Source organism: Saccopteryx bilineata, chromosome 3 (genome assembly GCF_036850765.1).
Source record: "Saccopteryx bilineata isolate mSacBil1 chromosome 3, mSacBil1_pri_phased_curated, whole genome shotgun sequence".
NCBI classification, from domain to species: Eukaryota; Metazoa; Chordata; class Mammalia; order Chiroptera; family Emballonuridae; genus Saccopteryx; species Saccopteryx bilineata.
The window spans coordinates 77068940-77084275 of record NC_089492.1 but is presented as its reverse complement, the minus strand read 5'-3'; the positions used below and the strand labels follow the sequence as shown (position 1 = coordinate 77084275).

The following is a 15336-nucleotide window of genomic DNA, read 5'->3' as shown; positions in this document are numbered from 1 at the left end:
AAATATTCTGTAAGTGGTTAAAAATAATTTGTACTTAGTCCAATGACCATTTGCCAGGGAGAACCAAAGTTGAGAAATTTCTATTAGAAACATGACTCAGAGGGGAAAACGCAGAGACCGGTAACAAAGGAAATGGCCCGCTATCATTCCCAATTGGTCCTTCCTCAGGTCACGTGTCCTGGGCATCTTTAAAAGGATGTTAACTGGACTCAGACAGGCACAGCACCTTCCCGAAGGCTGCAGCTTTTTCCCAACTTGCAGAATAATCCTAGACAGCCTGCAAAATGTGTGATGCCCTTGTAGGTACCTGGAGACTTGTCTCCAGTGAAAACTTTGATGATTACATGAAAGAAGTGGGTGAGTAAACAGGTGGTGGGAGGACTGGGTATGTACCTTTTTCCTGGGGTGGAGCAGGAAAAGGGGCTTATGTCTGTCTTTCACTGTGGAAGCATTGGCCAGATATGAAATGCTGCTTTCTGTATAAAGGTTATAAAAATAGCAAGTGAAAATCATTTGGAGGCGGGAAGCTGGGTGAAAAAGGTGAAGGGATTAGGCAAAGAAAAATCTTATAGAGACAGACAACAGCATGGGGATTTACAGGTGGAAGGGGGACTGGGGAGGTCAAACAGGTAGAAGGGGGATAAATGGTGATGGAAGGAGACTTGACTTTGGGTGGTGAGCACTCAAGACAGTATACAGATGATGTGTTATAGAATTGTACACCTGAAACCTATATAATTTTATTAACTGATGTCAACTCAATACGTTCAATTAAAAATTAAAATTAAACATTTTAATTTAGAAGACAGAGAGAGTCATTTGTTTGTAGAAACATGTAGACCAAAGCCATAATGACAGGTGAACCAATAAGAAAAAGTGTCTAAGTGGAGCTAGTATAGTCTGCAGAAATGCCAAGATTTTGTCCGAATGCTAAGCTTGAGTATCTTTGGTTCACTTGGCTCTGTGCCTGCTTGTTTTTCATTCTTTCTTGCATAAAAAGGGAGCAATAACTTGGAAATAAAGCTGTATTTATTTCCTAACATGCAATAATATCCTTTGACATAGAAAGCACTACATTTCTCGTCTTCATATAATTTTTAATGTAAAACTCTGTTAACCAATTATGTTATTGTCTTAATGTCAATCCATTAAAATGTGTGGTTGTTTTAAGGAGGACAAAAATCTTAATTGCAGAGAGTATGTTCCTTAAAAGGCTTAACTATTCCTGTGACTAGAAAATCCATGGGATGCCATAAAATTATTGTTATTTAATAGAAGACTGTTACATGTCTAACATACCTCTTCTTTGATAATGGAGGCTTCTGGGGTTTTAGATTCTGCTCATGCTGCCTGAGTGCTGCTCCCCAGGTAATTAGGAGGAAAGGCAAGGTTGTAGGATTGCAAGTTCCCACCTTCAGGCATCTTCAACTTGAAAACGCCTGCTACTGCCCCCTGCATGATCAAGTTGTATCCAGGGTGTGAACCAGGAAGGAATTTCACATAATATCTTTATTAGGGGTAATGGGTTATTCTCTAAATCTCCATATTTAACCTTTCTCCAAGTCATATAGTACATTTTTTGCTTGTTTATAAACTACTATTTTCCTTGTTTATAGAGAAAACTTCAGCATGAGTGAGACCTTCCTAGACTATCAATTAATTCAGATTTAATACACAAATAGGTGCTGATGTAGAAACGCCAGGATTTGGGACTATTTAGCTATTAATTTTTAGAAACATTTTGCACTTTAATATTTATGTTTAAATTCTTCTACTACTGCGTTTTAAAATTACAAAGTACTGATGATCAGGCAAGTGGAAAATTTGATTTTGCCCAAGGCTGAACACTCTGAGGTCACATTTGACCTTGCATCCAGCCACTGGCTGACCCGGTCCTTGTTTTGATGTTGTATTTTATAACAAAGTCAGGACTTGATGAAGCAACATGTTCTTTTCCCACCTGTGGCCACTTCCATGAGCCTTTGCACCTTTGTTTTGTTCAACATTTCTTTCTCTAATCCCCCATTTCTAACCTTAAGTAAGCTTCAGTCAGAGAAGGGGCTTAGATTTATGTACATGCATTTTCAAAACGCAACACACCCACGAGTGTAGTAAATTCTATATGACACAGGCAGTGAGATCAAGTTATTGCTGTGTCTCTTGGATTAGAAATTGTTCACTCCCTACCCTTCACAAGAAAAGTGGATTCCTCTTTAAAAAAGAAAGAGAGAAATTTGTAACTTAAGTGATTGGGAATCGAAGTGTTGATTATTAAACTTACTAAAATAGTGATTTTTTGAATTTTGAAGTTTTCACAATCAATGCCTAGAACCTCTTTAACTTTTCCTATAATTTGTTGAGAGCCATATCACTATCCTAAAATGATATAAATGTAAGAAACATTTTGCTTTGGGAAAACTTCATCAAAATCTTCATTTCATGGTGGAATAATGTAGAAAAGGCAAGAGACCAGACTGGGCAGGACATGCCATGAAATGGGATTTTTGGACCCCCAAACACATGATTTCTTTTTAACCAGATAACTCTATACTGGCCCCAGTATCCTACTGAGAATTTCATCTTTGACTGTGGGTCATTTTATCAAGGAAAAGAAGGTTGAGGTTCTTCCAAGTGTCTCACGAACTGAGCAAAGTGACAGATGCTGCCCTCGTGACTGAGATGGCCAGCTCACATGAGAGTGCAGGGGCTTTTAAAAAATATACTCCTTTAGAAGACTTCATCTTTGTATGTATTCTTGCTGAAAATTAACAGCAGGCCTCCCGAGGAGCTGCATCTGAAGCCTGTGGTACGGGGGTGGGGGTTTAAAGTAAAACTAGTAGCTCATTGAGCATAATGTGTTTCTTTAAATATTCACTCCTCACCATCTGCATGAGCTGTTTACATGAAGCCATGGAGCAACTCACCAGTTTCCTTTTTATGTGCACGTGCCCCGACCTACACACACACACATCACAGCTCTTTCTTAAAGATGTAAGAAGCCTGACCGGGCGGTGGTGCAGTGGATAGAGCATCGGACTGGGACGCGGAGGACCCAGGTTGGAGACCCCGAGGTCGCCAGCTTGAGTGCGGGCTCATCGGGTTTGAGCAAGGCTCACGAACTTGAGCCCAAGGTTGCTGACTTGAGCAAGGGGTCACTCGGTCTGCTGTAGCCCCATGGTCAAGGTACATATGAGAAATCAATCGATGAACAACTAGGGAACCGCAACAAAGAATTGATGTTTCTCATCTCTCTCCCTTCCTGTCCCTCTGAGTCTCTCTGTCTCTGCCACACACACACACAAAAAAAGTTGTAAGAGAAAATTGTGAAGGTGATTTGTCTTCTCTCCTTGCCTGCAGGAGTGGGTTTTGCCACCAGGAAAGTGGCTGGCATGGCCAAACCCAACATGATCATCAGCGTCAATGGGGATGTGATCACCATTAAGTCAGAAAGTACCTTCAAAAACACAGAGATCTCCTTCAAACTGGGCCAGGAATTTGATGAAGTCACTGCAGATGACAGAAAAGTCAAGGTGAGAAATAAGGGATTGGAGCAGAGGCAAAGCCTGGTTCTGGAGCAACCAACCCTCACCTCTCTCCCAGACGCCATTCTGTTAAAGGAGCAAAACCCGCTCCCCTTCCACCTTAGGCTGAAGACCCCTGAGTTCCGATATCCAAACCATGTTGCCTTCGCTTTTAGTTGGTGAACTTGACTCTTTTTTATAAAGTTGTATTTATTATTTTAAGAAACAATGAACAATTGTTTATTTGGCATACCATATATGTAGTATTTGAAGTGAATTCAAATCATATAATATTACAGAAATTTAGACTGTGAAAAAAAATTTAAATCACTTATAATGCTACCATCTCAACATAGTTTATTATCTATATTCTTTTACAGTATTTTTTCAAATGCATGTTTACATAATATTCTGATTCTAGCATATATATAACTTTGTATGCCTTTATTTCTGACATTCATTTATTTTCTTGTTGCAATGTCTCCTTGTAATTTAGAATTTCTAATGACCTCAGATGATTCCCTCAGGCAAAGGAGGTGTATTGTTTATTTTGTCTCTCCTCCATGTCCAGACTGTAACCATTTTTTGTTGTACCTGCAGAGTATCATAACCTTAGATGGAGGTGCCCTGGTACAGGTGCAGAAATGGGATGGGAAGTCAACGACCATTAAGAGAAAGAGAGTAGATGATAAGCTCGTGGTGGTGAGTATGTTCTAGCTGCTAGATCCTCCTGCTAGGCCACCTAATAATCATTCTGCCACCTAAGCAATCAAATAACTGCTCTTGCTGATGTGGAACAAAAAGTGGTTCTACTGGGGTTCTGGTTTCACTCAGGATACTGGCCTGTGTGCTTAAAGCTCAGGCTGGGCATGCAGTCCACTAGGAAGCATTCCGTGACCACGTTGTATTACACATTTCTGCTTGAATTTCTCTCTCTCCGTCTAGATTGTAAGGCTCCTTAAGGGGAAGACTTGTATATTCTTGGCCTTTATATCTTCCTAATTTGTTACAACATCAGGTACATATCTGAGGAGCTCAGAACAAATAACTATCAAATGAGTATTGTCCTTCCCAACATTGAAGGAGATTATAAACAAACCAATGGTTTAGAACCGTGATTGACCAAGAATTTTTTTGTGTGTCTAGGAATGTATCATGAAAAACGTCACTTCTACCAGAGTTTATGAGAGAGCATAAGCCAAGGGACATTGACCTGGACGAAGGTTTGCAACGAACTTTATGACATTCTATTGGCTATAGCGTTGAAACATATATTGTTTCTTTCTGCTAATTAGCAAGCAACTAATTTTCCCCCAATCTGATTTTATTCAATGTAGCTACATTGGTGAAATAAAACATTTCAAAGTTAGAAGGTGATGTAATGACTTATTAATTGTACAAGAGAATTTCTCACTTATAACTCAATGAAGGAAATGGAAAGTTGTATTATTGCTTTGTTTCTGGTATAAGCAATATGGTTTTTCATAATAATCCAGGGCAAAAAAATTAATATTCATGGTTTCCCATTGTCTTAGTAGAAATTAATAAGCATGAGCTATTATGGAACATGAAGTTCTTCTTTAGTGTACCTTCAGTCAAGTAACTATTGCAGAGACCTGAGGTAGTTTTAAAAGTACAGTAGTCCCCCTTACCCATGGCGGATATGTTCCAAGACCCTCAGCGGATGCCTGAAACCACAGAGAGTACTGGACCCTAAAGATGCTATGCCTTTTCTATATATCTATAGCTATGATAAAGTTGAATTCATAAATTAGGTACAGTAAGGGATTAACACAACTACTAATAAAATACAACAATTCTGACCATGTACTAATAGAGAAGTTTTGTGAATGAGACATCCTTAAGTAAAATAAGGCTCACTTGAACACAAGCACCACGATAGTATGGTCCTTTATATCTGATATCCAAGATATCTAAGTAACAGGCAAGGGGATGCTGGACAAGGAGACAATTCATATCCCTGGTGAGATAGAGAACGATAGTGTGGCGATGCTACCACTCTCCTTAGAAGAGGGTGTAGCTTAAAATTTATGAATTGCTTACTTCTGGAATATCCTACTTTATATTCTCAGTTGGCCTTGGATAGCTGAACCTGGAAAGTGAAACCGTGGTTAAGGGGGAATGACAGGCACCCCTTGGAGATTTTGTGGGTTCAGTTACAGACCACCTCAAGAAACAAAGTATTGCAGTAACGTGAGTCACATCAATATTTTGGTTCCCCGATACATTTAAAAATTATGTTTTCACTATTAAGTGTGCAGTGGCATTAAGTCTAAAAAATGTACACACCTTAATTTAAAAAATTCTTTATTGCTAAAAAATGCTAACCATCACCTGGATTCTTATAGAGTTCTAATTTTATTGCTGGTGCAAGGTCTTAACAACATCAGAGATCACTTGAGCACGGATCACCACAACATATAATAATAATAACAAAAAAGCTTGAAATACGGTGAGAATTGCCACCATGCGACCCAGAGACACAATGTGAGCGGGAAAATGGCATTGACAGACTTGCCTGACACAAGGTGGCCACCAGCCTTCAGTCTGTAAAAGCACACAGTGTCTGCGAAATGCAGCAAGACAGGGGGAAGTTTGAACTGTCGTCACACTGTTCACAGCCACCTGGCTCAAGTGCCATCATTCACGTCCCAAGTCCTGGCACAATGAGAGACAGAGGGAGAGTGACAGGGTGGGGAGTAGGAAAAAGGATTTCTAGGCGACAGTTTTTAGTGTGAAAAGTCACTGGTAAACCAAGCAATCTCTGGAGTTTCTCCAGCATTGAGTGCAAATAACCCCATAACATGCATTCTGGAAACAAGGCAATGGCCTTGTAATGAGGAAGGATGCACTTACCCTCAGAGTGGTTCCCAAGATTCTCTTACTGGTATAATTTTTTACTCAAATAAAATATCAAATACCTGTTCTGGAATTTTTTTATTCAAATGAAATCTCCATGGAATTTCAACATACAACACAATAAAAATGATAATGAGGCTTTTCAAGTAGGGGTGTGTGTGTGTGTGTGTGTGTGTGTGAGTTATTTCTTCCACCTCTTGTAAACTCTGAAGCACCCGCAAGTCACTGAAGATCCATGTACCTAGAATGAAATTCCCAAACTGCTTATTTATATTTTATAGTAAGCCCACACCTATTAAAATATGTGCTGTCGTTGGTATAATTGTGTTTATGATACTTTAAAAAATACACCCATTATTTTCTGAACTCCTATTGTATATATAACAACAACATATGAACAGGCCAGAAGATAAGTTGCTGGTTATAAGAATTTAGCTAAAGCCTGACCTGTGGTGGCGCAGTGGATAAAGCGTCGACCTGGAAATGCTGAGGTCGCTGGTTCGAAACCCTGGGCTTGCCTGGTCAAGGCACATATGGGAGTTGATGCTTCCAGCTCCTCCCCCCCTTCTCTCTCTCTGTCTCTCCTCTCTCTCTCTCTCTCTCTCTCCCTCTCCTCTCTAAAAAATTGAATAAAAAAAAAAAAAAAGAATTTAGCTAAAATGTAGTAGCAATCCACACATCCAACAACAGATGAATGGATAAGCATGGTGTGGCCTATTCATCCAACGAAATATTACTGTTTTAAAGGAAATTCTGAGATATGCTACAATATGAATGATATTTAAGGGCGTGCTGAGTGAAATAAACCAGTCACACAAACAAAAAAGCACCCTACCACATACTGTAACTCCGCTTACGTGAGGTATTTAGCATAGTCAAAATCAAAGAGACAAGATGTAGGACAGTGATTGTCAGCGCTAGGAGGAACCAAGAGTGGGGATTGTTGTTTTGCGGTGATAGAGTCTCAGTTTTGCGAGATGAGAAGTGGTCTGGAGACGGATGCTGGGTGCATAATACAAATGTATTTAACACCACTGAACTGTATAGATTAAGAGAGTTGATTTTATGTTAACTGTATTTTACCACTTTTTTTTTTTTTTTGTATTTTTCTGAAGCTGGAAACGGGGAGAGACAGTCAGACAGACTCCCGCATGCGCCTGACCGGGATCCACCCGGTACGCCCACCAGGGGCGACGCTCTGCCCACTAGGGGGCGATGCTCTGCCCCTCTGGGGCGTCGCTCTGTTGCGACCGGAGCCACTCTAGCGCCTGGGGCAGAGGCCAAGGAGCCATCCCCAGCGCCTGGGCCATCTTTGCTCCAATGGAGCCTCGGCTGTGGGAGGGGAAGAGAGACAGAGAGGAAGGAGAGGGGGAAGGGTGGAGAAGCAGATGGGTGCTTCTCCTGTGTGCCCTGGCCGGGAATCGAACCCAGGACCTCTGCACGCCAGGCCGACACTCTACCACTGAGCCAACCGGCCAGGGCCTTCCACATTTTTAAAAAAAAATGAAAAAAAGACTAGTGTGGATCCAGTTAAAATATTACACGTACAGTAGTAAATGACTAGACGTATTTCTGAAAACTTCTGTAGCTTCTGGTAGGTTTCACTTTCCCAGTCTGCCTGGCCAGTGGAGAATGGAGCATCTCCAAATTCAGATTTATTAAAAAACTACTTACTCTCTAAAACATCACAAGAAAGAAAGTCTATATAGCCAATGAGATATTGGAGAAGCATATAAAATGAGATAATGGAGAACTAAGAGTTGAAATTGTCACAGAAACAAGATGTGTAACTGCCCCATCACAAATTGCTGTATTCTGGTTCCTTTATTAGGATTAGCTATGAAGAACACTGTGACCTGAAACATCTTTATTTGAGGAGATGGTTTGGGTTTTGTTTATTGTTTGTTTTTAATACTCCAACCCAGGTAGCAAAGGCTAGGGAGGCTGAGACTCCCTCTACCAGGTGATGACCATAATGAAAGGCCCATCCCCTGAGCAGGTCAGGTGAGAACAATGTATTCAAACTTCATCTTGAATCACTGTTAGAGGGACTAGGATCAGTAAGGAGGGAAGCTGTCATTAAGATGAAGGAAACTGCTTATTCCTTTGGTTATTCACTCATCAAACATTTACTGAGCACCTGCAATATACCAGGCACTGTCTGTCTTAGGGATACAAAAGTGACTATTTTCTTTGCTTGATACACTCACAAAGTAGCTCAGGTGACAGTAGGAGGCAAACTTGTTGCAATACTTTGAGAAAAGTTCTCTAAGAAACTTTTGTTCAAGTATAGTTATGTCACATCACAGGGATCAACTAGCTCTGAGCCAGTGTCACAGAGATGTTGGCATTGGATCTGGAAAGATGGGCAGAGCCGTGAGGCTGCCAATGGGGCCAATATCCTATGTTGCATGTAATTGGATGTTCTGAGAATCCAAAGTCATCATTCGGGTGAAGCCGTTTACAAAGGCATATCAATTACGATGGCTTAACATGCAAGTCACAAAAATTCAGACACAAAACTGCTTAAATAATAATGGAATTTATTAATTCACATAATAAGAATTTCAGAAATGAAGTGGCCTCAGTTCCTCCCCTTTGGGCACCCTGCCACCCCCAGGTTATACTTTATCTTTGCATCGTTAATGGAAGAAAGTGAACTGCAGAGGAGAAGAGAGGGCGTCCCTCTGGCTCTCTCCAACAGGTACGGATGTTCTACAGAAGCCAGAAGTTGGCCTTTCCCATTGTCCTATGGGCCTTCTGATTTCTAAGATAGGCCACCGGCTTGGTTTCTGGATTGGCAGGGGAATTGGAGAGAGGGTGGGGACACTAATGGGAGACTCTGATCCAGTAGCTGCACTGGAAACACGCATAGCATGTATGTCTGCTATCTTCCGGAAGACATGTGCACACACCTACAACCAGGTAGGCAAGATCCAGTCACGTGCTCTTCATGAAAGCATCACCTCCAAGGACACTTCAGCCGCAAAGGCACTTGCCTTGAGCCCGGGTGTCAGGTTCCTGAAACTAATTCACGGGTCCTGGCTTCCTGTCTTGCCCTCCAGATACTTTAGTCACCATCCTACCTAGAAAGATATTATATTCTAAATTTCCTTTATATATATGTTTTTATTAAAAGAAATTCTTTAGCCAACATAAGTTATAACCTTGTGTTGCCAAAACATCAACTTGTTTTTAATTTGGCTCTTCCCACAAAGAGATGGTTTAAATAAACCATTTCCTTGCATCGAAGGAATATTTAACACAGGCAGATTATAGCATGAATATTCTTCTTCTAACTTTCCAGCCTTCTTCAAAGCAACAGGAGCTCCAAGATGTGACATAAATCCACAGCCTCAAAAATCTACTCCTTGGTAGGAAACACAGTACCTGCGAGGTCCATGTCCATTGTCTGGGTGGCAGAAGATGATTTAAGATCTATTTGAACCAACATTTAAATTGCCCTCTCCTTTGTCTTTAGAATGCATATACCAAAATACTGTATCACTCCCGAACCCCGCCTCCTCCCGTGATTTCAAGTGGTATCTTCTAATACTGAACTTACTCGGTAAACCTAAATCAATGATAATTGTTGATACTTTTCTTCCCAGTCCACAATTATTCTGGATGAAGAAAAATGATGATATTAATCACAGCCCACACCTCACTCTAAGCGAGTGTAGACATTTCAGTTACATTAACTGATATCCATTCATCAACCCTGCAAGGAAAGGAGAGAGGATATTATTCTAATGAAGAGAGCTCTCTGGCAATGTGATTAGCACAAACAAACACAGCCGAGGTGTGGCCAAGGGCCAAGCAAGGATGTACTCGTATCCAGTGGGAAAACACCTGGGTCAGGTGTTCCTTAGACATCTGTCAGAAGATGCTTTCAGAGTTGACGAGGCATTCATTCCAAAGGCTGATCTCTATGGAAAATTGTTTCCATTCCACAAGTTTTATCTATTTGGTGACCCCAGGGTATATATATATATATATATCTCTGTCCTCAAAGCTGTAATCATTGACCTAAATTCAACTTCACATGTTAATTTTCTGCTGCTTAATTTGGAGGTAGATACAGTGAGTCAATGCAGGTGTCTGAACTCTTTGGTCTTGCTGCTGCCCATTGGCCATTTTAAAAGAGTCACATGATGAGGATGCCTTTAAATGAAGGTGCTGGGAGCCCAGGAAGCTTATTTACTCCCTTTGACTTCCAGTTGTGAGCACCTCTTCCCAGCAAGCTTTCCACTGTGATGGAGCCCTTCTTGGGAACTTGGAAACTGGAATCCAGTGAAAATTTTGAGGAGTACTTGGGACAACTGGGTGAGAAATACCACTGCAAGGTTTGAGAACTGGTCGCGCATTTTGTGATGGGGCTGGGTTTGTTCCTAGAGTTCTCTTTCTTTTGTGAGCCTGGGGCACATGCATATGACATTAACAAAGTTTATGTTGTTACGTTTGCTTTTCTTTTTTCTTACTGGTAATAATTGGCTCTTTGGGGAATACTAGGCTCACATATACCTCCTTCTAGTCACCATCCATATATTTAAGGCTATTTATCTTTTATGGAACTATTTGCAAAGATATTTTGAAAAATAATCCCTTGATAGAGTTTCTCTTCAGCTTGATCATTTCATCAATAGCTTTTCCCAGCTTTAAATTTACAGACACTAATAACTATCAATAGATAAATCTATTAACTAAATTTGTTTCAAGGCTGGCTTTAAGTTATAACTTCAAAAGAGCAATAAAAAATAATAACCAAGTTTTTAGTTGGTTAATTTTTGGAATTCTGATACTTGTGGAAGCTATTTTTCTAACATTTTTTGAAGAATTTCAAAGTTTTCATTGGAGAAGTGAGATGATTTTCTCCTGATTCAAGTGTCTCACCATTGGCTATTATGCATAAGTATAGACCCTATCCACCCTTGAACTCTAACCCAAGTTGCATAAACATCAATTATAGTGGCTCAGGGTCCATAGCAACTAAACTTTCTTTACTAATCGTAGAACAGTAATTATTCACTACCTAATTAAGTAATGTTTAATATTAAGAGAAACCTCCCTTACAATAATAAACTGTGTATAAAGTCAAAAATTTTTTTAACCTTACTTTTTTCTTAAACATAGCCAAAATGATCAATGCATCATAAGAAGTCAATGTGCTCATAATAGAATACTTGTTTCTTTTTTATAATCAGTATTAACTTCTCAGGGACTAATAAGAAACATGTTTCCCTATTGCTTCATGGAGTCAGAGACTCACCTGTTGGAGTTTCAATTTTGTGACACTTAAGAAACTTGGGGCTTCTGGCAAGAGAAGCATTTGTGTTGAGTGGGAACTGGGCTTAGGCAGAGGCAAGAGGGCATAAGAGCTGAGCACCTACTATGTGCTGCTTATCTTTGAAGGCCCACCCCTTCATCTCTCACTCAGCTGTGAGATAAGGCCTATCGCTGTACACATTTGACTATTGAGATAACATGCCCAAGCTGGCAAAGCTGGAGCCCGGGCTTTAACCACGCCACCCTTCCCTCTTCTGGGACTGATGTCTAACACTGCCTCACTGCAGTCAGACCGGTCCTACCATTCCACAATCTGAATGTGAAATGAGTTTGATATCAATACTGAGAGAGGTGTCATTTCTACCACCACCTCCTGCTGAGGTCAGGTTTGAGGATGGACAGTCCCAACCGGAACCACAGGGCCAGGCTCTCAGCCAAATGGTCCAGTGTGCCACCTCCTCTCTCCTCGGCCAGAAGGGATTGAACCGGCAAATGAGACAGGAGCTTGGACTTTATAAGTCATGTTCTTTTAAAGCAGTTAAGGCACTTTGAAAATTGTATTTCATGATCATTTATTTATTTATTTATTTATTTTCATTTTTTTTATTTTTTTCATTTTTCTGAAGCTGGAAACGGGGAGGCAGTCAGACAGACTCCCACATGCACCTGACCTGGATCCACCCGGCATGCCCACCAAGGGGTGATGTTCTGCCCCTCTGGGGCGTCGCTCTGTTGCATCCAGAGACATTCTAGCACCTGAGGCAGAGGCCACAGAGCCATCCCCAGTGCCCGGGCCATCTTTGCTCCAATGGAGCCTCGGCTGCGGGAGGGGAAGAGAGAGACAGAGAGGAAGGAGAGGGGGAGGGGTGGAGAAGCAGATGGGCGCCTCTCCTGTGTGCCCTGGCCGGGAATCGAACCTGGGACTCCCGCACGCCAGGCCGACGCTCTACCGCTGAGCCAACCAGCCAGGGCCGTATTTCATGATCTTAAAGAAACAACAAAAAAAAAATGTGTGCTAAAATCCTTGGACAAATAGAAAACCTGTGTTTCAGTGTCAGCTCTGACACCAGATACATCACCTAGAATGCACCTCCTGGCCTCTCTGGGGCAGCGTGCCCTCATCTAAAATGAGCCCCTCCACCAACATCTGATCACCTGAAAGGCACCACACAAATCAGGTGAAACACAGTCTCAAAAAAGTGAAGCTAGCTTTGCAAATTGACAAGTATAATTACTGAACATGGTTTCTGATTGGGAGCATCTGGTTCAATTTAGCTGTCACAGAGAGGTTGAAGAAAGTGCCACACTTCATCCAAAACTTCAACGGCAGAAGCATGCCTACTTTTCAAATGCTTCCAAAATGATTGCTGGCACTTCCTCCTAAACTCTTATGAAGGGCTGCTGCTTTCTCTGCCTCACAGGAGTGCCCGTCGCGTTCCGGCACCTGGCCGCACTGGAGAAACCGACGATCCACATTAGTGCCCATGGGAATAAGGTGATCATCAAAACAGAGAGCTCCTTCAAGAACTTTGAGATCTCCTTCAAGCTGGGGGAAGAGTTTGATGAGACCACCGCGGACAACCGGAAAGTGAAGGTAGGCACCAAACCGTCCTGGTGTTTCCCAGTCAAGGAAAGAACTAACCAGGTGGTTGGGCAAGGTGTATTCATAGCTGCTTTGATTAATTACCAAGTCAGCTGGGGCTTGTTTTGTTCGGTAATGCTGCACATCTTTAGCGTCAACCTGTTTGCAAATTATTCTGAAAGTGGATGAAAATATTTGACATGTTTTTACTTTTTTCCTGATCTCTCTTTGCCATTGTACAATATAAAAAGCATATGGAGGAAAACAATTACCCACAAATAGTTTGGGACTGTTTGTCTGGTGTAGGAGGGCATTAGGTGAGACTTCTCTAGTTGGATGGTATTAAATTATAATAAGTTCTCAGCTGAGGATTTGGAGGAAAAATTTCAAAACAGAAATTAAAAAGTAGTTGTGTATAGGTTAGAATGTAGTGCGTGGCTATTTTTAACTGATTATTTTATGCATTTGTAGAGCATTATAACATTAGATGGTGACTCCCTGGTCCACATCCAAAAATGGCTGGGCAAAGAGACAACGATCAAAAGACAAATTGTGAACAGAAAAATGGTGGCGGTGAGTTTTCTCTAAATGGAACTTTATAGGTGTTGTTATTTGAAACAGGCCTCTCATGTTACTCAGTTGCTCAGTCTGCAGCCAGATTTGAGGGTCTGGGGATGAGGGGTACAGTAGCATCACCTGTTCACTGCCAACTCTAACAGACCCCTCTTTGCTTTTAGAAATATACCATGAATAATATTGTCAGCACGCGAATCTACAAAAAGGTATGAAGGAAGTGACTACTTCAGTGATAACGTGCTCTCTAACAGAAAATGGGGCCTTAAGACAGATATGCCTCAGGGCCAGTGATTTTAACTATTGCTTAATATAAATTTGATCAATAAAAGCATCAAATTAAGTGCATTTTGAGAGCCGTGTGATATTGAGAATTAGGGATAATCTGGTAACCTGTGGTGTGATTGTAGGAGTACCAATGTCCTCCTTACCCTCTGCTCACTGACTTCCACAGGCCTTGAGTTCTCTCCAGGGGACCCGTCCCACTTAGGCTAAGGCACCTGTCAAACAGTGCCTAGTGGAAATTTATGTGACCTCAAAGGGGGAAACACTATGATCATTGGAACCTGCTTTGGGCAGCACAACTGGGTGAGAAGTGAAATTCAATGATCATATCTGGACGGCAGGTGTAGACAGGACCATCCCAGGCAAACTGGGGGTATGGTCATCAGAGTATGGGTGAAATTGAAGGGTCATGTGCAGAATGACTGAGTGTAGGGTTGGGGCCACAACTGAACCCCAACAAGCAAAGAAACTAGGGCTGTCAGATGAAAACCTGGAGACCTCTGAGCACACCTGAAATGCCAGGCTTGGTGGTGGCCATACAGTTGCCAGATGTGAGAACTGACAGTTATCTTCACATGACTTGTCCCCATCCTTCCCGAAAGGACTCAGGTGTGTACCAAATAGAGCCGTGCTCTCTCTGCAAAGTCAGAGGCTTTTGCCCTTCGATGTAGTGTCTTGTACACAAAAGGGACCGTGGGTCAGCACCTCCGTAGGTGACAGCTGTCTTAGTGGCACCTCTGGGCAGGGGTGGAGGGATTCCACAGCCATCAGGGAGAATATAGTACTCTCTAAAGCGCTAGGCACCCAGTCATCCAAACCTTTGACTTTGCATAGGCATCATCAAGAAAAAATAGTACAGTTCTCAAATTTCAAGGCTTATTTCTCTTTTCATAAATATGACAGCTCCAAGTACAAAGAGGCCAAACAAGAAACAGAATCCTTATGTTGGATCTGTAGTAGTTGGCACCAAGCATAGCACTCCCGAGGAAATCATTCATTCAACAAGTTTCTCCTCAGCCGCCACTGTCCAGTCAATTCTGTGCCAGTGGCAGGACCACAGCAGATGAGTAAGGCGTGGTGTCCACAGCTGCCTTTGGATGTGTCAAGTAGCAGAGGTGTCATGAAACCCTCCAACCTTTATTGCTACTGCCAGTCAAACTGTATCAAGAAGTCTGAAAGAAAAAAATTCATTGGAGTTTACACTTAGAC

General features: G+C 41.6%; 2 protein-coding genes across 2 annotated transcripts; both read left to right on the top strand.

Moving 5' to 3' along the window:
• The first annotated feature begins 216 nt into the window (after positions 1 to 216).
• Positions 217 to 4893, top strand: FABP4 (fatty acid binding protein 4). Its single transcript, XM_066266391.1, has 4 exons — positions 217 to 357; positions 3358 to 3530; positions 4122 to 4223; positions 4668 to 4893. The coding sequence occupies exons 1-4, from the start codon at positions 285 to 287 to the stop codon at positions 4716 to 4718; spliced, it is 399 nt and encodes a 132-aa protein (XP_066122488.1). The 5' UTR covers positions 217 to 284; the 3' UTR covers positions 4719 to 4893.
• A 5746-nt stretch (positions 4894 to 10639) lies between these two features.
• Positions 10640 to 14057, top strand: LOC136328557 (fatty acid-binding protein 9-like). The gene is made up of 4 exons (XM_066264695.1): positions 10640 to 10727; positions 13109 to 13281; positions 13741 to 13842; positions 14007 to 14057. Exons 1-4 carry the CDS (start codon positions 10658 to 10660, stop codon positions 14055 to 14057), a joined length of 396 nt encoding a protein of 131 aa, XP_066120792.1. The 5' UTR covers positions 10640 to 10657.
• Positions 14058 to 15336: the final 1279 nt, after the last annotated feature.

Coding starts and splice junctions, on each gene's coding strand:
- FABP4 (XM_066266391.1), top strand. CDS start 285: ATGTGTGATGCCCTTGTAGGTACCTGGAGACTTGTCTCCAGTGAAAAC. Junction 3,531..4,121: donor CAGATGACAGAAAAGTCAAG/GTGAGAAATAAG, acceptor TTGTACCTGCAG/AGTATCATAACCTTAGATGG. Junction 4,224..4,667: donor TAGATGATAAGCTCGTGGTG/GTGAGTATGTTC, acceptor TTGTGTGTCTAG/GAATGTATCATGAAAAACGT.
- LOC136328557 (XM_066264695.1), top strand. CDS start 10,658: ATGGAGCCCTTCTTGGGAACTTGGAAACTGGAATCCAGTGAAAATTTT. Junction 10,728..13,108: donor GGAGTACTTGGGACAACTGG/GTGAGAAATACC, acceptor TCTGCCTCACAG/GAGTGCCCGTCGCGTTCCGG. Junction 13,843..14,006: donor TGAACAGAAAAATGGTGGCG/GTGAGTTTTCTC, acceptor CTTTGCTTTTAG/AAATATACCATGAATAATAT.